This window comes from Chelmon rostratus, chromosome 5 (genome assembly GCF_017976325.1).
Source record: "Chelmon rostratus isolate fCheRos1 chromosome 5, fCheRos1.pri, whole genome shotgun sequence".
NCBI lineage: Eukaryota > Metazoa > Chordata > Actinopteri > Chaetodontiformes > Chaetodontidae > Chelmon > Chelmon rostratus.
The window spans coordinates 21859656-21882521 of record NC_055662.1 but is presented as its reverse complement, the minus strand read 5'-3'; the positions used below and the strand labels follow the sequence as shown (position 1 = coordinate 21882521).

The 22866-nt window shown below is 42.8% G+C and overlaps 2 protein-coding genes across 2 annotated transcripts; one reads left to right on the top strand and one right to left on the bottom strand.

Moving 5' to 3' along the window:
- Positions 1–178: 178 nt before the first annotated feature.
- mmab (metabolism of cobalamin associated B) lies at positions 179–1953 on the bottom strand. Its single transcript, XM_041937656.1, has 9 exons — positions 1818–1953; positions 1476–1534; positions 1278–1371; positions 1141–1198; positions 973–1045; positions 778–875; positions 630–694; positions 470–529; positions 179–387 (listed from the first exon to the last, which is right to left on the bottom strand). The coding sequence occupies exons 1-9, from the start codon at positions 1919–1921 to the stop codon at positions 303–305; spliced, it is 696 nt and encodes a 231-aa protein (XP_041793590.1). The 5' UTR covers positions 1922–1953; the 3' UTR covers positions 179–302.
- A 235-nt stretch (positions 1954–2188) lies between these two features.
- On the top strand, positions 2189–12446 carry mvk (mevalonate kinase). Its single transcript, XM_041937627.1, has 10 exons — positions 2189–2535; positions 2866–3013; positions 3255–3399; positions 5053–5208; positions 6653–6756; positions 6928–6973; positions 7110–7200; positions 7633–7752; positions 7850–8003; positions 10962–12446. The coding sequence occupies exons 1-10, from the start codon at positions 2458–2460 to the stop codon at positions 11111–11113; spliced, it is 1194 nt and encodes a 397-aa protein (XP_041793561.1). The 5' UTR covers positions 2189–2457; the 3' UTR covers positions 11114–12446.
- The last annotated feature ends 10420 nt before the right edge of the window (positions 12447–22866 follow it).

Below are 22866 nucleotides of genomic sequence, written 5' to 3'. Positions count from 1 at the left end.
TGGATGACTGAAAATAAGACATAGATACACCATAACTGTAAAGAGACAGTACTCGTGCAAAACTAAATAACCAGGAGGTGCATGTGTTGGTTGAATGGTTTCACACTTAACCACAGCCACACTTATTACTGCCAATATTCTCACATTATGCTTAGAAAAAAAGTTGCATCAAAATAACTACTTTTGATCTTTTCAGTTTTATTAATATATTTACAATAAAAATTAAATACCTGTATCACCATCTACCCTAACCCCCAAAAAGATAATTAAGCATTGGTCTTATTCCTCATGTGAGGATGTGGTCATTCAGGTCTTTTGTAGATTTTCTCCTCGTTGCCTTCTTTCATGGCTGTGTATCTGGCCACGGTGAACAGGTAGTCGCTCAATCTGAGTGAAAATGTTGGGAAATTTATCAGATGTGTAATAGAGAAACCTTGTTCTCATACTAATTTCAAAGCACTGGACTCACCTGTTCAAAAACTTGGCAACATCTGGATCTGCCTCCCCTGACCGCACAATGGGGGCAACGCTATGACAACGACAAAGATTTGTCAGAACGAACTGTGTGGGAAAAGCAAGACAAACGGGGGTAATTTTACGTCTTTCAAGGCAAGGAACATGCAACTGACCTGCGTTCTGCTCTCCGACACACGGTCCGAGCCAAGTGCAAAGCTGCGCTGCTCTTCCCTCCAGACTGTGACACACAAAGCGAAAGTGTTAGTGCCACAGGAAAAACCTGGACTCATAAGTGTCTTACAGGTGCAAAAATGGGCTTACAGGTAAAATGAAGTTGGTCAGTGGAGGGAGTTCTTCAGTGAATTTATCAATCCAGGTTTCCAGATCTGCAATTGGCTGAGCAGTAAATTGTGTTCTCTCTTACAAAAACAGAACAGAAAAACAAAAAGTCCAAGATATCTTCAAGCATACAGGACACATTACTTTATAGCACTGGACTAGCCAGCAAATGCATACTCATGTGACTTTCTCTTGCAGATGATCGAGGGGTGGCAATATTGGAGCCCACGTCTTGCAAAATGCACTGTATCTGGGATGAAAAGCAAAATGTCAGAAATCTGATATCCGGCTGGTGTAAAATGTATGCAATGAAGGAAGTTAATAAATGCAGTATGAAAATCATACCTTGTCCAGCTGATGGGTGAATGCATGTCCTTTGTCGAGGCAAAACTCTCTGGCCAAGCTGTGATGTACAGTTCGACATGGTCACTTCAGGTGAGACAGAACGGTGACATTTGAAAAGATTTTAAAGTACATTTTACCCTATAGCTGATGACAGCTCATCTGTATTTCCCAGGGCTTCAAATATAAGATCTTCCTTTGGCCTCCTTTCCCCTGTAAATGTGCTGGAGAAACCTTTAAGGGGTACAGCAAGAAACGAGTCAGCTTTGATAAGAACTATGCACTGCAACAGTACTGTGACATGCACGGTTTTCCTCGTTAAAAAGTTGAAAAACAACCTTTGTCTCCAGTTTTGGTGTATATTTTGGGTGTCCTGTTGTCTCCTTCAGTGGCAAAACTGTTGGGAAAAAGGAAGACAGCAAGATAAAAGTTAAGGACATGTACTTCATACCAACAAGTACAACTAACGCATATACACTGTGTAAATAACGCATTTTTTGTTTGCTTGTGTCAATGGGTCTTTGAAGTTTCAAACAACGCTCCAGCTCAATATGAAGGATGCAGCTCTTGTGCCCATAATTTGTATTAATTATATAGCATCTGGTGTAGTAACTTCCTAGCTAGCACTTTGCGACTGTAGACATTCACATGACATGAATATGACAATGATGAACAACTACCTTCTGTCAGAGCACAATGTTTTCCTTGTTCGATACTCGCTTAAGAGCCTGCCAGTCCGTACAACACAGCGGAGGTGAGCAGGTTTCATAATAAACGATGCCATGTTAAAGCTCAAGGCTAGCAAGTAGCATAGAGGTGAACGAAGGTGGAGAATAATTTTTGTACCTCCGTGGTGTCCGTACTTTAGGGGCGTTTCATTTTCATCGCACGATTGGTTAACTCTCCGTATGGTGGGACAGTGCGGGACGCTGATTGGACAAAATAATATATGTTCAACTATCTACGCCGCTGATTGGATACTGAAAACCTAACTTATGTTCGTCCCTCCTCTTGTGTGTCAGCTGTGTTTTTAGCATGGTTTAGTCACGGTCAGTAGTAGAGAGCGTGCTTAGAGCAGCTTCCTGCACTTTGGCCAAAAATGCTGAGTTAAACTGCTTATATTCGTCGAGTCTTCGCGTAAAGCGCAGAGCAGTGCGCAGAGTTGTCAACTGCTTGTCGCTGCTTCAGAGGATTAACCGTTGCCAAAGGTGGCTAAGCTATCTTAATAGTAATAATAATAATAATACTGTCAATTTGAACTTGAAGGCTCGAGCTGCCAACCCCTGGACACATTTTTGTACTCTGGAAACTGTCACAGAAATGCAAGTGAAGGACAGCTACGTGTCTGCTCCAGGGAAGGCGATCCTCCACGGAGAGCATGCAGTTGTACACGGAAAGGTAATCTGAAAGTACAAGGGTGATACTGAGTTTGAGATTTTAAAGAGATGGGTAAGTCAGTCAGAAGAGCAAGAGCAAAGCTTGTATGCATTCACTTCCAAATGCGAGTTTCCTACCTTGCAGAGGCAGGTAATACGTTCCATTCATTTAAGCAGATCATCTCTGCAAGAGGATTTTTCCTACTGTACTGTAAAGAAATGGGAACCGATAATTATCTGCCTTGGAAATGTGCTTGGAGTTATGTAAAGTATGCACACATGTGCGGTAAATGGGCCAACACCTGAAGAAGTCTGTGCAGTTAATCACCCTGTGCTCTCTGCTCCATTGCAGGTGGCTCTTGCTGTGAGTTTGAACCTGAGAACATATTTACGGTTGAAAGCCACCAACACTGGCAAAGTTTGCATCAACCTCCCAAATATCGACACGTTCCTCTGCTGGGACCTGTTTGAACTGAAGCAGCTTGTTCCTTATTTGAGTGGTAAGGGATGATCCAGCACTGGTGACCATTAGCACCTACATGCACTGTAAAGCACACTGTTGCATCTGCACCATGCATCCCATATTCCAGCACATACAGGGACATTTTGCACATCTTATCCATTTACATTATACATTTTGCAGTATTTTTCATTATTTTTCCTTCAACCTCAGATCAAAGTGTGTGTTGTGATATTCTTGTGATTTTGATGGTTGCTGTGTCTTGTGATTCATGTTAACAGGTAAGAGGGAGGAGGTGAAACGTCTGGATGCTGAACTCGTGAGGAGACTGCGTGAATTTGTTGCTATACCTAATGGAAACTTGGATACTTGCAACATGGCCACCTTATCCTTCCTCTACATGTACCTGTCACTGTTTGGATCAGGGTGAGATACTACTGTTCCTTTTGAATTTGTTAATTTTAATTTTACAGCTCGTTAGCTCAGATGGTCGCTTTTTTCAGAGCGTCAGTCCAATCTGGGGTGCCTTTGGGTAGATAAGTAAGAGCAGCAACAGCTAAGAAACTTTTTTTTGCAGCTACTGCCTACTACTACTATGTGTGTGTGTGTGTGTGTGTGTGTGTGTGTGAGTGTGAGTGTGAGTGTGAGAGAGAGAGAGAGAGAGAGAGAGAGAGGTGTAAAATGTTATGTTTTTGTCCGCTGGAGACCTTTTTGCTGAATACTGGATGTTCCTTCTGTTCATATCAAGGACTTTCCTCATCTGTGCTTTGGGGAGAGAAGGTGGAGGGGTGTCTTCACCAGATCTGAGACTCACTTGTCTGACGGTTTAGCTTTAGAAAATGGAAAAAAAAAAGGAAAGAAAAGAAAGAAAATCGTGAAAACCTAAGGTGGATTTTGCAGACAGAAGCTGAGGGGTTAGCATGGCATGAAGATGTCTCATTTCTATTGATAATTTGATTGCGGCTGATAGGTGGTGCAAGTGTTAAATGTAAAATCTCACACATTCAATATTAAAGAAAATGCAGCCGTGGCACTAATGGCCTGAAGTTACTGTTAAAAATGCATTAAGTTACTAGAAATGACTGTCTGTGCCTGTAGGTGGCGCACAAACAAACTCACACAAAATTTATTACTAGTCTTACAATGAGAAATCACTGCAGCCTGACAGACCTAAATTTGTGTGTGAACCACAAACCAGTTCAAATGAAATTAAATCAGTTTGATCTGTATAATTTATTATGTGTGGCATGGTGCGCTGTCATGTGTACTGTAGTGTATCATGCTGGGGTTAATTTGTTTATTACATGTCATCCTTTGTACTGTGACCACTGCACATGCTTCCACTGAGATGTCATCACTGATGCAGATGTGTTGAGGGAGTTGAGGGCCGTTTTCACTGCATCTGAAAACCAAGTCCCTCCACCTTGAAATGAAGATGGTAAAGAGAGACAGACAGACAGGAAGGGTGGATGTTAGTTGAAGCGACTCCGGCAGCTGTGAACAGGGAAAATGCTCAGGAACATTAGAGCTGCAGGTTGTCGGGAGGTTTAATCCGCGCTGACACGGTGCTGCCGTGTCTGAGGGAGGTGATGGGTTCTGACAGGATGGCCACTAATGAGAGTCTGGCACTGGGCCCCACTGCAGCCTTTAACAAGTCTGGATGTGTTTTTCCCTCGAGAGAAGAGCTGGACAATTAGTTTAGAGTATTCTCCTGTCTGCCCAAAAGCAGCTTCCCTGACAGACGTTGACAGCAATGTCAAGCACGTTTCTGTTGCCTATAGAAGTGTATGGATTACTATTTATTACACACTGCTTATATCTTCCTCCTTATGTGTATCCTCTATAACTGTACTAGTTAAAGGATGTGTAAAGAGGGAGATGTGATACATTGACTTACTACTTGGTGTTTTTCATATAAAAACGCACAATAAGTGATTGTAAATGTGCAATAACTGTAAATAATTTTAAATTGTAACGTACTCAGTTTGGTTTTCCTAATTTTGGGGATGCAGTAACGAATCCCTGTGGACTCATGTGTTAATAACATTAATAGTCAAAGATTGAGTGTTCTTTTCTCAGTGAGCTGCCCAGCTTGACGGTGTCTGTGTGGTCGGAGCTGCCAACTGGAGCAGGACTGGGGTCGAGTGCTGCCTACTCTGTGTGTTTAGCTTCAGCTCTGCTCTGTGCAAGTGGAGCCATTCCCGCTCCTCTAAAAGAGTGGGAACACACTGCAAGGTAACCACGTTATATTAACGAAGGTCTCTTCCATGATCTGTGTATGCAGCAGGTGTAGATCGCTGTTGTGCAGAGACAGAATTATTAGGCCTGATGAATAAAAAGGGTTCAGAGATGATTTTACTCCTCACATGTGTAAACAGTCTTAGCAATAGAGAATGAAAGGCCTTGAATCACAACATTATGCTTCTTAAATACACATTTCAATGTAATCAGGAGGAGTAGCATGCGATGCTACGATGCTATGTTACGTTTTTGATGGATGTAACAAGTCTTTTTTTTTAAAAATTACAATTTGATTTTCACGGACGTTGAAGCCAAACAGCTGCAACGTACAAAACAACCCAGAGAGAAATGAGAAGAACAAAGAAAAGAGCAGAAAACATTCAGTTTTTATTAAAATACTCTACTTTCCCATTTCAATCCTTTAACTGTTTGATTTTAAAATTACATTCATCAGTCACTTGAATTCTTTCAAAAGTTTCTTTGGAGCTCATTTCAAGTACATAAATGTTCTTTTGCTAATATCTGCACGAACTGTTGAAACACACGAGCGCCAGAAGTCCTGACAGCTCCAGTATATGAACTCTGTCGCTGCTGATGGTGTTTTGCTCCATTTCAGATACATTCACATCATTGTTTCTGTTTGTTCTTGGCAGTGGTGGAAATTCAAATCACAACTACAACCCCAATTCCAAAAAAGTCTGGACTCTGTCAAAAATGTAAATAAAAATAGATTATAAAGTTCATGTAGTAACATCCTTTATCCAATCATGTGTTCACAAAGTGGTGAACCTCGCTCCATCCTTACTTGTGACCGACTGAGCCTTTCCAGGATGCTCCTTTCATACCCAGTCATGATACTATCACCTGTTAACAATCAACCAGTTTACCTGTGGAATGATCCAAACAGGTGTTTTTGAAGCGTTCCACATCTTTCCCAGCCTTTTGTTGCTCCTGTCCCAGCTTGTTTGAAATGTATTGCTGCATCAGATTCAGAATAAGCAGATATTTACAAAAATCAATGAAGCTGATGAGGTCAAACATTAAATATATTGTCTTTGTACTGTTTTCAATTGAATATATGTCACAAAGGCTCAGAAGATTATCACGTTTAGTTTTATTATGTTTTACACTGCATGTCAACCTTTTTTGGATTGGGGTCTTATAAATTAAAAAAAAAAGTATTTTTTGGTAAAATCAAACACACAAACTAATGATCAGATGTATTGCCAGTGGGATGTTGTCGTACCGTATCACGCTACAAACCCTGTGGTGATTGCTTCATCACAAACAGCATCTGTATAATCATTTATTGAACATGCAACTGTATGTCCCTCCCATCTACTCATGTTTGGTTCGAAGATGAAGAGGCAGTTAAAGGTTATGTCTGAGAGGGTCTGGAGTGCTACAAAACTCTTCCTTAATTTCTGAATAATTGCAGATGGTGTCAGGAGGACCTGGAGCTGATCAACAGCTGGGCTTTCCAAGGGGAAATGATCATCCATGGTAATCCTTCAGGAGTAGACAACGCTGTTGGAACGTGGGGTGAGGCCTGAAATAATCTGGCATACGGTGCGGTGCATATGGTGTTATACCCTCCCTTCGTCTCAGTGGACACAGAGCGCTCTCTAATTGCACCACTGAAGTGTTGTACCAGCACTGTCTATTATCATTTGATGATTATCTATTTAATGATTTAGATTTCCCTGTATGTAGGTGGCATGCTGAGATTCTTGGCCGGGAAGATAATACCACTGAGCAGGTATTGACACTGATTAACAATTTTTATTTTGATTTAAAAATAGAACACCATGAAGTCAAAAATACACCAAGATTTTCAGAAAGCTCCGGAATAATAGGTCTGTATGAACTCTCTGATCTGTCTGCTTTACTTCCAGGGTGCCGCTATTAAGAATCCTCCTCACTAACACCAAAGTACCACGTAGCACCAAGGTGCTTGTTGCCAGGGTGAAGGACAAGATTAACAAGGTACTAAATGGTTTCTTCCTCCCCCGTGTGTTACTTGCCGACACTGTAATTAATATAATAGGCGGTGCTTTTGCATGGCAGATACTCCAGAGCATAGCGTTGAGTGCCTTCATAAAATATTGAAATTAAACTCTTAGCCAGCACCCCTGTGTGCTGTTGCCTTGGTGACACCAGCAGGTGTGCAGATTTCTGCCTCCGCCAGACAGCAGCTAGGCCTGGGTGGTGTTGTGGCAGTGTTGTGATCAGGCTGGAACACAACCAAAGTCAAACCTGCAATTTCACAAGCTGTATTTGTACACAGCTTATCCATCATTTAACCGGTCGGAGTTTTTAAACATATGCACAACGATGCTTGTTTTGCAAATAATCTGCAGTGATGAGTTTGTGTCGAGACGCTATGCGCATGTTTTTTTCTGTTTTCGTCTCCCATAGTTTCCCTCTATCATGACTCCAGTACTGGACTCAGTTGATGCCATTTCCTGCACTTGTGAGAAAGTCCTGTCAGAGATGACCAGTGAGCCAATCACAGGAGAGCACTACAATATCCTCGAGGTACAAACATGAATAGATTGTGTAAAGCATGTGACACTCTCTGATTGTCTGCCAGTAGCAACAGGTATTAACAACAGCTGTGTCATTTCATTTACAGGAGCTCATTGACATTAACCAGCACCACCTGAACGTGATGGGGGTGGGACACCCTGCCCTGGACACACTGTGCCAGGTCACGTTGGCCAAAGGGCTCCACAGCAAGCTAACCGGTGCAGGAGGAGGAGGCTGTGGCATCACCCTTCTGAGACCAGGTACTGCTGGCCAGTTGTGGGGCTGTGTGTCATGACGGTGTGCATTTTAAATGTCTGTATAAATGGCAGCCAGAGTTTTGGCTCCAGAAGGATGACATTTGCCATGTAGATCAAGTGTTTGTGTGTGTGTGCGTGCGTGGATGCATGCACGTATGTTGTTGTCGTAGCTATTGCAAATTTGTGCTTGTTTTTCAAATGAACGTTCTTTATCTGCTTAAAAAGAAAAAAAAATCTGGTTTCACACCATTAAGGCCAATGATGCCTGAAGGGATTTACATTTTATTCAAATATAGTTTCTGACACATGTCAGACAGAGGCCCTTCTCAGAGCATGGGCAGCGGTAACAGCAAATCAATTACATACCAGATGGGCAAGGCAAATTAATTCAACATAGGTTTACAGCAGACCACACCCGAAACAGATGTAAAGATGGGACAGAAACAGAAACATTACGTGAAAGAGTTAACAGTAAAGCTATCATTTTAGTCCAAACACAGCTCTTTTTGGGAACGATATTTTGGAACATCACCTCCTCTAATGAGGCCAGTGAACAGAAGAGAGGTCATGTTTTGTCACATGTGACTTTGAGTTAGAGGCTGGTGTTTCAGGACCTTCAAAACAACAAGGATATCATTATCAAGCCTGCTGACAAACGAGGCGCTGCAGTCCTCTTGGACTGAAGTCTACACTGAGTTAACATCTCAGCAAACAGCTCCTGCTACTGTGATCCTGCATCGACATTCAGGATTTCTAACATGTTGCAACATCCATCGGACTGTAACTGGATAACTAAAACAGAATTTGACTTCCTATAACCCATATGGGCTCCCTAAGGTACATGAATATCCTAATAACCCTCCTTTTAAACCCACTGTCTCAGGTAATGACAGTATAACAGAGCTGCAATCAAAATTCATCCATCTTGTATTAAAGAAACCAGAAACCTTTTGGACCAGTTGTGACGTAGAGACAAACTGATGTTCTGTCGGCTCGTTTGGATGCGGAGAGTCGGTTCACTTTTACTCCACCTGCTCGGGGATTAGAAACAATATCCAGAGCAAACACAGACTCTGACAGACACAGACGTGACTAGTTTTAATGGAGATGAGAACTAAATTCATGCTTTTATTTATCATGAACCAACTGACCCTGATACTCTTCTACAGGCAACGAGTAATCGCCCAAAACACACAAACAACCGTGCACCTACAGACCAGTTTGTGAGGTTATGTTGAAACTGCTCATCTTTTACTGACTTCACGTCAAACTCAAAGGATTTGTGTGAACAGTTTGGAAGCAGAGAGCTCCCTTCAAAGGAGTTTGATGCAGCTGTTCAGCTTTAACTGAAAGAGAAAATTTATGTCCCAAAACAAAAGGGACCGCGGCCTGTTTTACCACTGACTTTTATCACTGCCCTGCAGAAATCTGACACGCCCTCAAAGAAACATCAGCACATCCTGCGCTCGCTTCCCTCAAAGGTAACTTCAGATGTGGACATTGTGCACCGTGTAATAATACTTATTCTAAGAGCTTCAGACATCCATTCATTAGTAAGCAGTCGCAACTCTAAAATGTCGTCTATATGTCGGCCTGCCCTTGTAGAAAGGTCTGTACAGGACAAACTAAAGAGCTCTGGAAGTCTGTATTTCTGAGCGCAGCACAGCTGTCAGAGGAAGAAATCTGGACTGAGTAATAACCAGGCATTACACAGAGACCAAACATGGCCCACCACCCTCTCTTGAAAAAGAAAGTCTCATTAGAAGAGGCGATGTTCCAAAATATGTTTGCAGAGAGCTGGTTTTCACTGCAGTCTCCACAGGCCTTAACGATAGCTTTACTTTGAAATCCGTCCTGTAATGGTTGAATTTTGATGCATGATGCAGCAGCAGCTGTATTCTTACGTGTTTCGTTAGAGTTGCTAAGCCCGGCTCTCTGCTTCTGTCCCTTTCTGTCCTATAATGAATTCAGTTTGATGAGGGAAGCTTGATGAGCCGAACTGTCAAGACTCCTGCTGACAACAAATGTTGTGTTTTCCTCAAACGCTCGCTCACTCTTCCTCTCTGAAACGACGATTTGAGTGGCAGGGAATGATGAGAGCGCTTTGGTGTGCGGGTACTACTGCGCTATCGCTTATAAGGAAACTTTGTATCATCCTTTCTTTAACAAAACAAACAAGCAAAGAACCTGCAAGTTCAGTCTTTGTTTATGCCTGCAGCCTGTAGCACACTGAATTTTAATAGGTTCAAACTCCTCTAAATAGATTTCCAAATGCTCTTTATTTGTTTTGATCGCATTTCCATCTGTGTGAATTGCAGCTCTAGTATCTGTCTCTGTCCTCTGATGTTTGGTGGAACACACGGATTGCAGAGTGACTTATTGACTTCAGTGACAAGCTTTTTGTGTGGTCCTGTTCGCTGTGTCTACGTACAGCCCTGATCCCAAAACAGCTGAGATGCTGTGTAAAACATAAATAAAACATCCTCTTTGCACTAAACTCAACTGAAAACAGTACAAAGGCAATATTTTTAATGTTTTACCTCATCAGCATCATAAATATCTGCTTATTCTGAATTTGATGCAGCAACATGTGTCAAATAAGTTGGGACAGGAGCAACAAAAGACTGGGAAAGATGTGGAACGTTCCAAAAACACCTGTTTGGATCATTCCACAGGTAAACAGGTTGATTGGTAACAGGTGATAGTATCATGATTGGGTATGAAAGGATTATCCTGGAAAGGCTCAGTCGCTCATAAGCAAGGATGGAGCGAGGTTCACCACTTTGTGAACACATGATTGGATAAAGGATGTTACTACATGGACTCAGTGACACTTCATTAAACTGTCTGTAAACACAGCTCATTTGCAAATGATTGACCCTGTTTGTATTCAGGTTTTCCACGGCGTTGGAACTGCAGCCCACCCTGACATGACTTTATTATGACTTGTTTATTTTGTAGAAACCGACTCCTCCGTCGTCCAGGCTACAGCGCAGGACCTGAAAGACTGCGGCTTTGACTGCTGGGAAACAAGCATTGGCGGACCAGGTGTCCAGCAGCACTCTCCTCTCTCGGTTAAAGAGGACGTTCTGGAGATTTTAAACCGTTACTGAGATGCACGCGTGGCTGTGGCTGCGCCAGAGGACAGACGGTGTCTTTTTGTTGTTTTGATGTCACAACCAATGAAGTGAGTGGACCAAGGAGCTGGACAGACCTTCCTGAAGTGTTGATTGTAGATTTAATTGACAGACAATCTAATTGTTTTGAAACTAACAGCAAGCGTTTCTAACAAATAACTGGGAAAATGAAGAGGATTTAATTCTTTTGGTGAAGCATCCGATGGAATGTTTGCTTGTCGAACATACTCAATGGTACAATTATATGTACTGAGCTCTCTGTCCACTAGATGGCATCAGAGTTGCACTAATGCTTTCGGTGGAACAGGCTCGCAAGGACGGGAAGAGGCTCTGATAAATTGCTTGTGTGAGTGAAGCAGTGGCAGAATTAATTCATAGTTTCATCCAAATGTTTAAAGCAGGAGGGCCGACCTATCTTAATGGATTAAATGATCGTCAGTATTTGCTCACTTCTGGCATTGTAACGTTCAATATTGGTGGGTAACTGCTAGAATGAATGTGGTAATTTACGCAATTAATTGTACAGAAAATGATACTGGAAGGAAAGTTTGATAAATGCTTTTTTTTTTTTGTCTCTTTAACGAAACCCAATTTTCACACATGTTCAAAGAGGTTTCTGAAAGTGACTTAGCTTGAATTTTTCTCTGAATCCAGAACAATGTTGGCGAGAATATGTGTGAATGAGCTGAGGCCAGGAAGTAATACCGCCATAAATATACTCTGAGGACTATTTGCATAAAACTTCGCTCTCATAATGACTATCCCACAGACAGATGTATGCCGCTTTGATGCTGCAGCACTTTTTTATTTTGCTCTGCTTTTAACATAAAAGCGTTTAAATGCAATACGAAGCTGGAACCAAATGATTTTATTCATTTGAAACATGTCAAAAACAATATGAAATATCTGTTACGTGTCCTCAGCTGAAGACATACTGGCCGTGTTGTTTTGCTGGAGTAGAGGACGGGGAGGGGGGGGGACAGCAGGAGTGTGTGGCCTCTCAGGAGCCTCTGGATTAGCGCCACTATAACGTGAATCAACAACAACCAGCATCCTTCTGTGAGTCACACATTCGCGCTGACACATATGCACACACACACCAGCTTTCCCAAATTCTTCCCCACCTAATTGCTCATCCCGCTAAGCATTACAAAATATTCCGCACATGCCGCAGCTACAGAAGACGGATCTGTTCAGAATATCCCTGATTTGGGGAAAAGGTCATTGTGGGATTCAGTTGAGTCTGTATATCCATTTCATTCTCTATTTTTTAAATGTCATGAAGATTGAGTAGTACGAATCTGGCAGTGTACGTGAATAAACAACATTTGTCACCCTCCCTCCTTTTCCGCCTGGCCCCCTCTGTCCTCTTGAATTGTGTCATCTTTATGTCAGGGCAGCCCCCCGTCAGTGCGCCGCACAGTTGCCCCTAACCCCTGCTGGAATTTAATTACCACTGCGCTTTTCAATTGAAATGGCATTGACGAGGGGGGACAAGAGGGAGACAACAGAGCCTGTTTCATTTGAAGCCCCTCTCTTTCTTTTCCGTCTCATTCTCTCTCACTTCTTTTACCCCTGCGAGGCACAGATGGTATTTTTTTTTTATCAATGTCAGCGCCTGCTTCTTTCTGCTCTGATGAATAGAATCTAAAGAGGCCCTGAGATTATTTCAGATAACAGAGGGAGTGAAGAAAGGGGGTCAAGGATAGAGGGAGAATGTCAGAATCAGAGAGATAGGGTGAAAACAGTGTGCCGTCCCGGACGTACAAATCATTTAACATTTAACGTTTAGGGAGTTTTGTCCGCGTGGATCAATGTGTGAGGATCAAGGATGTATAATTCATTCTGTCCAAGCAGGAGGAATGAAATGTTAAACGTGAATTTGCTGAGTGGTCGTGCTCACTGTGGCACATTCCCTCTGGTCTCGCAGTCGACTGGTGAAATGCTTGTCAGGAGCCATTAACTTTGAATACAGAATTAGACCTGACTGACAAGATATCATGCTGCTGTTGGCCACTGGTCTTGCTAACAGGGATCTCGTATATGACTTCCTACAGGGAGCATTTGCATTTACACATAAAGGCCTCCGGATCGCAATGTGTTGTCGGTCGTTATTGTGGAAAATTGTGTGTGTGTGTGTGTGTGTGTGTGTGTATTATAATGTATGTCGTGATATTTCTGTTGTAAGTGGAAGTGCAATTGTCCTCAGCAGGGGAGATTTGTGCGACCAGCATTTATATCGTCACGCTGACGGAGGCACCATCAGCATCATGAGCTCCTCTCACTCATGGTGGGTTGTATGAGCCTCCTGGGGGTGTTTGCCCTTTCGGTAAGTGGGGAATGGCGGACGGTTTTTGGTAGCAGGGGTCCAGTTAAGACAGCGGGGTACAAGGGTGCTGTCAAAGAACTTTGGGGATTTAGTTTTAGGGATGAACATATTTTAGTCCCAGTGAATATGCAGTTGGAATACAGCTTTCACCATCTGAAAGCAACCCTGATTCAAAAAAGTTGGGACGCCGTGGAAAACACTGACAAAAACAGAACAAAGTCATTGACAAACAAACGTATGTTTACCGACAGCAATTTACAAAGTGTTCCTGAGTTCATACAGTAACATCTTTTATACAATCATGTGTTCACAAAGTGGTGAACCTCGCTCCATCCTCACATGTTAACGACTGAGCCTTTCATACCCAGTCATGATACTATCACCTGTTACCAATCAACCGGTTTACCTGTGGAATGATCCAAACAGGTGTTTCTGGAGCATTCCACAACTTTCTCAGTCTTTTGTTGCTCCTGTCCCAACTTGTTCGAAACGTGCTGCTTCATCAAATTCAGAATAAGCAGATATTTACAAAAGTCAATCAGGCTGATGAGGTCAAGCATTTAATATATTGTCCATGTGCTGTTTTCAGTTGAGTATATGTCAGAAATGATTATCAAATTATCACATTTGGTCTTATTTATGCTTTTCACAGCTATCTAAGCTTTTGGAATCAGAGCTGTGTCATCTTGGACTGATTTAGCATCTTACTTTTGGAGTTCCCAACCTTTTTGTGTAGTGACGAAACTGTTGGACCCCTCTCGCTTCTCGCTTTGCTAACACTAACTGTAAGGACAGCTGAGGCTGATGGGAATGTTACTTTTGCAGGTATTTGGTCATAAACCAAAGTGAATGCCTGTGCAAACCTCTTGATGGTGCTAGAAGAAAAGTCAAAAGATCATAAAATTAATTCAGATCCATCCTCTGGGAACCACGAATTTCTCAGTAATCCACCAACAGTTAGAAGCTAGCTCGGGTTAGCCTTTAGCTAGCATGGCTACAAAAAGCATAAAAGCATTAAGAGAAACGTCGGAAAAACAAAGCTGTTTTTTTTTTCCTGCCTTCCTGTCCTGTTAATCCTCTCATGACCCATCAGTTTTTGTTGTGACCCCCCACGCTGGGAACCTCTTCTTGACTCTCGGCCTTAGACAAAATATTCCAGTCGAGGTTTCCACCTGGAGGGTCTGTTTGGTCTACAACGCGGCCTCACTCATGTTTATGAAACGGGGCCCACGGTGTATAGACCTGCTCGAGCTGTATTATTGTAAACATCTGAAAACACATGACACAGAGCGACTCCCGGTCCACGTCCCATTTTCCATCATGGAATTGTATCATGTCGTCGCATCGATCCGGTAATTGATTCTGTGAAGTCGAGGGCACCTGCAACATACTCTGTCATTCCTCAGTGCCAGGAGCGCTCTTGTTTAATTGCAGGCTGAGGCGCTGCTTTTTCGTGTTGCCTTTGAAAAGCCTCATTGATTTTTATACCACCCTTCATCCTCGCTGTTCTCCGTTTTAAGAGCAAATCCCCTGTGTCGAAGTTGCCCAGAATGTAAAAGTATGAAATCTGTCAGCGCTTTTCACAAGACTTCCAGGTGCAACACAGACACGTTAACACCGAAGCTAAAAAAAAAAAAAAGAGAGGCTACTGTGTGCGTTTAATGTTTAGACAGAAGGAAGATGAGAGGCTGTGACACACGCTGCCGGTCTCTGTCTCGTATGGAAGCAGCTGAATGTGAGCTGGTGTTGCTGGTCAGACTGGGAAGGTCAAAGGTCAAACTTTAGCTCTGCCTGTTTGGATTGTTTTGGAGCGAATGTCCAGTATTTTGGGATGAATCAGAGGTTTAGCACTGTTTTTCTTCCTTTCTGTGTAGGATATGTGCGCATTTATGGCTCTTGTACAAGAAATACATTATACTTTGATAATACATTGCATTTATTAATCTGAAGGCAGTAATCCAAATGGGGATTGTGATATTTTTTTCTTCTTTTTCTGTCAGGCTTTACACTGCAGTTTAGAAGCTGGCACAGAAATATATTCAGTACATTAGGGTCTATATAGAACAAAAATATCCTAAATGAAATTTGATTTGCATTAATTTGAGAAGCAGCTTATCTAACATTCATACTTGAACTTGCTTTGAATTAGAAATAGGTTCTCATCATTTCCCTGGGATTGCAGCCAATTTATTGGATTCGGCTTTTTTTTTTTTTTTTTTTTTTTTCTCAGAGACTGTGGGAGGAGGATGATCTGAAACTGTTATCACATGACACCATGTGATTGATGGACCATTAAAATGTCAGCCAGATGTACTTAAAGCCACAGCTTTTAGGTTGATAAATCATGGCACAAATGGATACATAAAGCTGTTAGAAACAAATATTCCCATCTAGAGCGATCTGCAGTCAGATGGTAATGGATGTTCTATCTGCTTGTCCGTCCGTCTCTCCCAGTGTTTCTTCACATCTTCCCCCTCTCCCAGTGTATCTCTCGACCACTGCAGTCATGTAATTACAATGGGACAGGTAGGAGTGTTCATATTTCATCTGCTGCATTCATGATAACATCTAATAATCCGAAAGCGTTGCAAAATTGGTATCTCGTTTCTCATGCATTATGAATGAGTCACTGATTGCTTTTTTGCATAGATTAGCAATCATTTCACAGAAATCTTTCATATAAAAATGTGCTAGGAGGGTTCTAACTCTTTTTCTGAAGAGTTGAGGTGACACATCCCGCCGCTTTTTAAGATAAGACAGATCAGGTGATGCCACTTCTCCCCCTCTGCCCTTCTGCTCCTTCTCTTGCTCTCTGACTTATTTCTCTATGCATATCATCATGGGGGGGATAAGTGTAATTTTCAGCCCACTTTGCAGCTGATTGCTCACTTAGTGAATATATTCAGCATCTGCAGTGTTATTGTGTTTGGAGCCAAGTGGCTAAGTACCGCTGAGATTCTTTGGCATCAAAGTAAACATTTGCAGACTCCAGAAGTGCATCGAGAAGAGCATATCTTCTTCTTCAGAGCGCTAAGATTGTGTCCTGCATATGGATTTCAGTGACCTCCGGTTGTCCTGACTTGTAGCCTCAGACTCGCTTAACACATAAGGGGCTCGTATGGTCTAGTGGTTAGGAAAATAGGCTGGTGACCAGGTCGCGGTGTAAAGTCCCGGGAGAGGTTTACATACCACTTTTGTTTCCTGTCAGGCAAATAACCTGTTTCACGGTCGCAACGATCAACAATAATCCAGTGAAATGTTAAGTCAACTTTCACAGAGGGCTCAACGACTCTTATAAGTTTCAGGTCCTTTGGTTGTCATGTGCACAGAAATCACACTGAAGCAGATGGTGGCAATGTTCTCCGGCTCCCTTCAACAATGCTCCTACAATATGTATAAAAAGAAAAGGAGAAAAGGAGAAAAATAGAGTCTGAGACATAAATTGTGCAGAAGTTGGTGGTGTTGACATGAATAAACTGTAAAATGCAGTGAATGTATATAAGAAGAACCAGTTATGGACAGGTAAGAACAGGTGAGCAGAGTAGAACATGAAGCCGAGTTGTTAGCTTTGTTAGCACTTTTAAGCTTTCGCTTGACGCTTTGATGCGTGTGGACTTGAATTTCAGCTCTGCCTCGTTGCTGATTGAATAACAAAGGAAAAGTGTCACCAGCGTGAGTGTGCACGAGGTGTGTGGATGTGTGGATGCCTGCGCCGCGTCTCCCATCGTAACCCCTGGCCTTTGCCCCCTCCCCCAGATGGGCATACTCTCAGCCAAGGCCCTGTGGAGGTTGGTGCCCTCTGCCTGACAGCCTGTCACTGCGCTATGGTGGTGATTTTTTTTTCTGCAGGAGATGGTGTCTGATTGGGAGCAGTGTGTGAATAGCCCTGTCACACTCGATAAGCCAGCAAGACGACCTGTGACGGGGACATATGGCATGTTTGACAGGGAGAGAGGGTGCGAATCGCACTGAATGATAAAATGGTGTTTTTCCCCCTTCGGCAATGTCATGCTTTCAGGCAAGCGTGTGGACCATCGCTCACTCAAGCGGCTGACTCCGGCCTCCTTGTGACATCTCCTTCAAGGTCCTGGGCTTCTCTGCCTCGCGCCTGGCCAATTGTAACACTGCAAGTCTGCGCTGCTCACAGCTGCTCCGTTAGCTTGTCGATGTGGGGAAACATAATTGGATATCAGTTTAGTTTAGCGTTGCAGACTGGGAAATTCATCTTAAGAGCCTGTTCGTCAGAGCTCCTCTTAAAGCTCCCCGGCGCTGCAGCCCTTCATCCTGTCTCTTTTCAGCCTGTCACACGCCTCACACTGTTGATTAATACACACACAGTCTCATCAGACGACTCTAATTGATGGGTTCAGCCTCCTCGGGACCCTGATTTATTTAAAGGGCCATGAACACTGAGGGAAGGCGAGGAGAGAGAAAGGAGGAAGGAGACAAACAGGCTCGGATTTAAAGTGTGTCGGGGAAATTATTGAGTTGAACTGCACGCCTCTCATCCTTACTGTCAGCTGGGTCTTGACTTCTGGTGTTGCAGCCTCAACTCCTATCCTGTCAAGTGTCACATTGTCTGTGTTTGTGGCCGTGACAGACAGCCCAGGTGTCACACTCAGGCTTCAGTGCACCATCAGGCACCCCTGCTCCGGTCCCCAGTGGCTCACAGTCAGAGAGACAGCACAGTCCAATAACCCCTCTCAAACCCAGCATGTCTCGCTCCCAGGGGACTCCCCTGTGGAGTTTACTCTCTGTCCATTGGGCCAGAACTTAGAAACTCTGCCAACGGTCACATGATCCTGCTTTCACTCTGAATGCTAATTATAACACCCCAACTGCTACAGTGCTGCTTCTGCCATTATCATGGCTTCTTACTATGAGAAACAAAGAAATGGGACACTTCCCTAAATTCAGTGGAAGAATTGACCGGGAGGGTCATGATGCTGAGATTGTTTCTCCTCACTTCATGTAGAGATGCAGGGCTGATGATGGTTCATCTTATCACGTTATCATTCTGCACATTTCTGTTGTGCAAATGATTGATTCAGGGTAAAATTGTAGGGCTGGTTTGTCCTCATGAGTGAGTATATTTACTCAGTTACTGTACTTTACTCGAGTTTTCCATTTTCTGCTACTCTGTACCACTGCGCTACGTTTCAGTAGTAAATATTGCACTTTTTACTCCCTGACTTTCATTTTAACAGCTATAGTTAGCAGCTTCTTCATTTATTTTAAGAACTATAGTTACTAATTATTTTTCAGAACAATTTTAGATACCAAACAAACATGATAAGTATATAAAACACATTGTTCCATGATTAAACCAGTGGTTCCCAACCTTTTTTTGCCTTGTGACGCCTTTCACATTTTAGTTTCCCCTCTAAACTTCTCACATGGTGTTATTTAAACAGCTGTTTGTGGCTGAAAGAAGTAAAACTGTAATGTAATATGCTGTATGATAATGTGTCAGTCAAGAGTCATTTTACTGCAACAAGTACTTTAAACTTTTGGTACTTCTAATATATTTCACTGATGATAGCTCTGTACTTTCATTTAAATGCACTACGGGGAGTTAACTGGTTATCAAACAGTCTCAGTTTAATAGTGATGCCTCTATATGACCTACATAAGCAAACAAGACCATCGGTGAGAAGACTGTCTGCATCTATAAAATTATTTATTCCCCGGATCTGATTTCATTCTTATTTCCTGTTTCCTGGAAACACTACTGCTTTTGTCCACAGGGGCCGTCAAAATCAATACAAATTGAAAGTTTCATGTAGTTGCTTGAAGTGCAATTTTGAATGCAGTACTTTTACTTATTGTGGAGTATTTTTTGGACATGGTTTTTGGGTTGTACATATATGATCAAAAATGTTTTTGTTTTTTTTTAACTTAAAGCAACTCTACTCCAAAGTTAAAGCGAGAGTGGCTCCCTGTGTGTGTTTACATATGTTTAGAGGGTGTTGCATAATTCAGTCGCAGTTTGGCCTTCAGTCGTTGCGTATCCATAAATTGCTTTGACATTTTCCCATTTCTCAGAACTGCTGTCCATGCCTGTGTGAGCACTTTGTGACAGCTGCTGTTCCAGTGGACGCAGTTTCAAGCTGAGCAGAGCTAGGCCAGGACCTTCACTCATTGACCCCGCATCAGATTTTTTTTTTGTCCTGGATTGCATCAATGAGGCTTGAGTGGCAGCCTATCGTCCCATGCAGCCGCCGTGTCGAATGCTAAAGCAGACTCTGCCTCGCTGCAAGAGACGACATCGGCGTTGTGGTCGTCCTGCTGCAGTGCCATCGAGGGACAGGAAGTGGTCTTCATCATCCGCGCATTAGCCGTGCCCTCTCTATGTGTGATGATTGTTTGTTTATCAGCTGTTGGGGTCCTTGGTTGTCAAAGAAACCTTAGTCAAGTAGCCATTTTTAGAATTTTGTCATGTTTTATTTCCTGCATTTTCCTAGAAGATTATGGGGTAGCTGGCACTACAACAATATTCATAAATATGCATTGGGCTTTGTTAAACACTAGAAACACAAAAGTGGCCATTTTGCATGATTGCGTTCACTTACAGGAGGATAATACTGTGGAGGAAGCAATTTCAAAGAATTGTGAAATAAATCAGCCCTTTGATTAGACAACAAAATCTGTGACTGTTATGAAAGGAAGGATTTTTAAGGGCAAATGAAATCAAATAAGACACTTTCTGATGCAGAAAACACAGCAGTGCAACTGAGGGAGGATGTTAATCAGTGTGGCGGATTGCTGTAATATAGTGTGTTTGGATTATAGAGTACAGATTACATTCAAATAATGATGTGATTATAAAATGCTAATGAAATGGCAGAAGTTAGAGCGTCTGATTGCAGATTATTTTCAAAATAACTTATCACAGTTGTCTTTAAAGCAAGTCAGCAGTCTGATTGTTATATTTAATATCTTATTAAGTTTCAGTACATTTTATATGTTATATTCATTATCTTGTTTTGAAAATGGACTCTATTTAAACATCATATTTTGATGTTTTACTCAGTTTGTTTCATCGCTGCAAATTTCACGGTTAAATGTTTTCATTTTTAAGGAAGTGATAATGAATTCAAATCAAAGTCAAACAGTTCAAGAGATGATTACTGATTTCTGTTTTAAGCAGAGAATGATTCAACACTTGCTGAACACATTTTACAAGTATCCTGTCCCTCCCAATCGTGTATTACATCCATATCAGGAATCCAGTGATTACTTTTCTCTGCCTGGACTGCTTTTCATGTGCTCGTGATCTTTTCCATTAGATGTGTTGCAAGAGGAGGAAAAAAAAAAAATCCCAACCACTGAGGATGAACACCAAAGTATTTAGTCCTCATCTGTAGTCATGAGGGCATCGGCACTGATGAGCATGGTCAGGGTCACAGCACTTAACTCTCCAAAGGAGGACCAGTGCTTGTAATCACGTAATATGTATGATCTCTCATTCAAGTGGAGCTGACATTCGGCAAATGCAAATGGTTTCATGGACTGTGCAGCTGTGAGGTTTTGCTCTGTGCATGCTTGGTATGATGTATATACCCATTATGTAAAGCATGCCAAATGTAAGCTGTAATGCTCAGGTTGGAAGAGTGATTGGCATAATACTGACTATTATTTTTAGCACAGCGTGTGGACTCTTATGCTGCAGTAGATGTTCAATTTGGCTGCATTCTGCAGTTGAGAAATTGAACCCGAGGGGATCATGCAGGAGCCGCAGCCCCTCTCTGTGCTGTCTCTCCCCCTCTGTAATTAAGAACAACATTTTGTGTTAGATTATAGGGGCACCCATCGTGCCATTGAACTGGTCTGCCTGATTAATAAAAGGCAGCTAATTTCAGTGGAGGAAGGCAGCGCTCCAAAATGGCTCCTAATTACACATTAGGAGTGTGAAAGGCTCCTGCCGCTCCGGCCTCAATCCTCCACCCAACCCGCAACCCCTCCCCAGCCGGGGTGCATGTGCTGGCCCACCAGCACATTAACGCCGCTCCCAGGAGTGGCTAATTCCAGCCAACCCGTCGGCACAATCAGTGGCAGATGTCAGGAATCGAATATGATGAATTATGAATATCCCGGAGATGTGGATAGGATACCAGCGTTAGGGGAAAAAAGATTCCTTTCCCCCCCCCCCGTGCCATTTTGGGCAGCCAAATAAGCAGACAGATTCAGGAGGAGTGTGCAGTGGTTTGGAGTGATTGATTTCTGTTCGTCATTATAAACGGGGTCCGACTGAAATTGGATGTTTTAGTGAAGTCGTCAAGGACTTTATGAGTTGGAGGGGCTGTCTGGCAGTGTAGGGACTGTGCCTGACTGTGATAGCAGTAATGACTTCCTCTTTTCCCTCCCCTTGGTGGTCAACTCAAGGGTTCAGGCAGCTGGGAATGATGTCCCGGAGAGGGCAACACGAACCTCTCAGTGCACAGCATTTGCATGGCTACATGATTACAGCTGAAATGGAGGAGGTGTGGTGAGGGTCGGGCAGGGGGTGGAAGGTGGTGACAGTAACAGCTGCAGAGAGGAGGACAGGAAATGGAGAGCTGTTGTTTTGGTTGCCATTGATCCACGTCCATAGAGGCATGATGGGAATGTTTTGATGAAAAAGAATTGATACCGCTGCACCAGCATATAATAAAACTTTGCTCGATGTAATCGCATTTCTATAGGTTATAGCCTTTTTTCTCCTTATTAAGATTCAGTTTTAATAAAGATTGAGTTACACAGAGCTTAATTTTAATAGATAGTTATCTAGCATAAGATCAGATGTCCTGCTTTTAAGCAGGCGGCAGGTGCAGGAGCTTAAACTATGCCTGACCTTTAAACATCCCCTTTTCATATGAACGGAGGAGAAGCAGTGGACACTATCTGCTGTATCCTGGGACCCTGAGACACGCTGATGGAATCGGATTCCTTGTCAAAACAGATGTCAGACTGATGCTGTGGTCTTACTGACCGACCGGCCGACTGATGAGCTGGCTGCCGATATGTGAACGTGCACCTGGACATCTGTGGGGGGTCACAACCACGGTGAGGTTCGAGCCTGGGGCAGGCTGCCAGGCCAGACTTCACCTTGCCACTTCCAATGAGCCCGCAGCACATTTCCTCAGCCTTCCTGCCATTCATCACCACACCATGACAGGCAAATTCATCTGAGCAGGAAAGAGGAGCTAATCCTCTATATCTGAGACAGTGATAGACTTGCTGCTCCACAGGACCAATGAAATTAGGCTAAAACTGCTGTGGGGGTTCACAGGAAATTGGCCTTGCCAATCATTCGCAGCAACCCAGTGTTGTACCACAAGCCTCAAATTTAATGTCAATCTAGCCTGCATCTGTTCATTTACTGCCCTATTTTCATAATGCAAATGTATCCGTCTCTGAC

Excerpts from the sequence above, each read along its gene's own strand:
- mmab (XM_041937656.1), bottom strand. The coding sequence starts at position 1,921 with ATGGCATCGTTTATTATGAAACCTGCTCACCTCCGCTGTGTTGTACGG. Across the intron at positions 1,046-1,140 it reads TCACCCATCAGCTGGACAAG|ATACAGTGCATTTTGCAAGA; the intron begins GTATGATTTTCA and ends TTTTCATCCCAG. Across the intron at positions 695-777 it reads TGACCAACTTCATTTTACCT|TCTGGAGGGAAGAGCAGCGC; the intron begins GTAAGCCCATTT and ends TGTGTGTCACAG.
- mvk (XM_041937627.1), top strand. The coding sequence starts at position 2,458 with ATGCAAGTGAAGGACAGCTACGTGTCTGCTCCAGGGAAGGCGATCCTC. Across the intron at positions 2,536-2,865 it reads ATGCAGTTGTACACGGAAAG|GTGGCTCTTGCTGTGAGTTT; the intron begins GTAATCTGAAAG and ends GCTCCATTGCAG. Across the intron at positions 3,400-5,052 it reads CTGTCACTGTTTGGATCAGG|TGAGCTGCCCAGCTTGACGG; the intron begins GTGAGATACTAC and ends TTCTTTTCTCAG.